Source organism: Puntigrus tetrazona, chromosome 9, assembly GCF_018831695.1.
Source record: "Puntigrus tetrazona isolate hp1 chromosome 9, ASM1883169v1, whole genome shotgun sequence".
NCBI classification, from domain to species: domain Eukaryota; kingdom Metazoa; phylum Chordata; class Actinopteri; order Cypriniformes; family Cyprinidae; genus Puntigrus; species Puntigrus tetrazona.
Window position 1 is genome coordinate 21,202,937 of NC_056707.1, and position 785 is coordinate 21,203,721.

General features: G+C 43.8%; 1 protein-coding gene across 1 annotated transcript in view; it reads left to right on the top strand.

Moving 5' to 3' along the window:
• Nucleotides 1-208: 208 nt before the first annotated feature.
• Nucleotides 209-785, top strand: part of LOC122351742 (pre-mRNA-splicing factor CWC22 homolog) — a gene marked incomplete at its 5' end in the record, with an annotated part of 13,282 nt that continues 12,705 nt past the window's right edge. The window contains 3 exon segments of the mRNA XM_043249015.1: nucleotides 209-267; nucleotides 354-428; nucleotides 546-783. Coding sequence (XP_043104950.1) covers nucleotides 209-267; nucleotides 354-428; nucleotides 546-783 — 372 coding nt within the window.

Below are 785 nucleotides of genomic sequence, written 5' to 3' on the forward strand. Positions count from 1 at the left end.
AAAAAAGGTTTGGTTTTTAAACAGAAGTTCGGAGTGTGTAAACGTGATTGATACAGCGTGAGGTTGTATTTATTTTAACGTGCAAAAATTTCTGATAAAATGAAATTGGACCTTAAGTACTATTAATGTGATCTATAAGTATTTGACATGCATCCAGAGCATGACCTATTGGTTCAACTACTGTATTTTGCTAATGTGATTTTGTTCATTTCAGCGTGCCTCTGATGATGAGAGCAAAAACAGACGAAGAAGCTCTTCGTCTGACAGGTAAGTCGGATTTTAGTCCCAATTTAATAAAAAAAAATTAAAATTCAGACCTCTCTGTAAACTGGAGTCATTTGTTTTTATTTTAGGGACGAAAAGAAGTCACAGTCAAGATCGCGCTCTAGATCTCGTTCTCCTCAAGAACGTTATGGAAGGGGTCGTAGGTGAGGGAACTCGTTTATGTTCTTGACAGTTTTCCTGCCGCCTTTTTTCGACCTGATATAATATATTGCACCTTTCAGTTCTAATGTTTTCTTTGTTCACTTTTGTCCTCGCCTCAGGTCCAGGGAGCGAGAACGAGATCGAGACCGCTATGACGAGCGGGATCGTTATGAGCGGCGCTCCAGCAGAGAGAGGGATTGGGAACACAGGAGGAGGGGAAGGTCAGCCTCCCCAGCTAAAAATGATAGACCTCCCACTGAGGAGCCTCCAGTGAAGAAAAGGAAAGAAGCGCTGGACCCCATCCTGACCCGCACCGGTGGGGCCTACATCCCACCGGCCAAACTGCGAATGATGCAGGC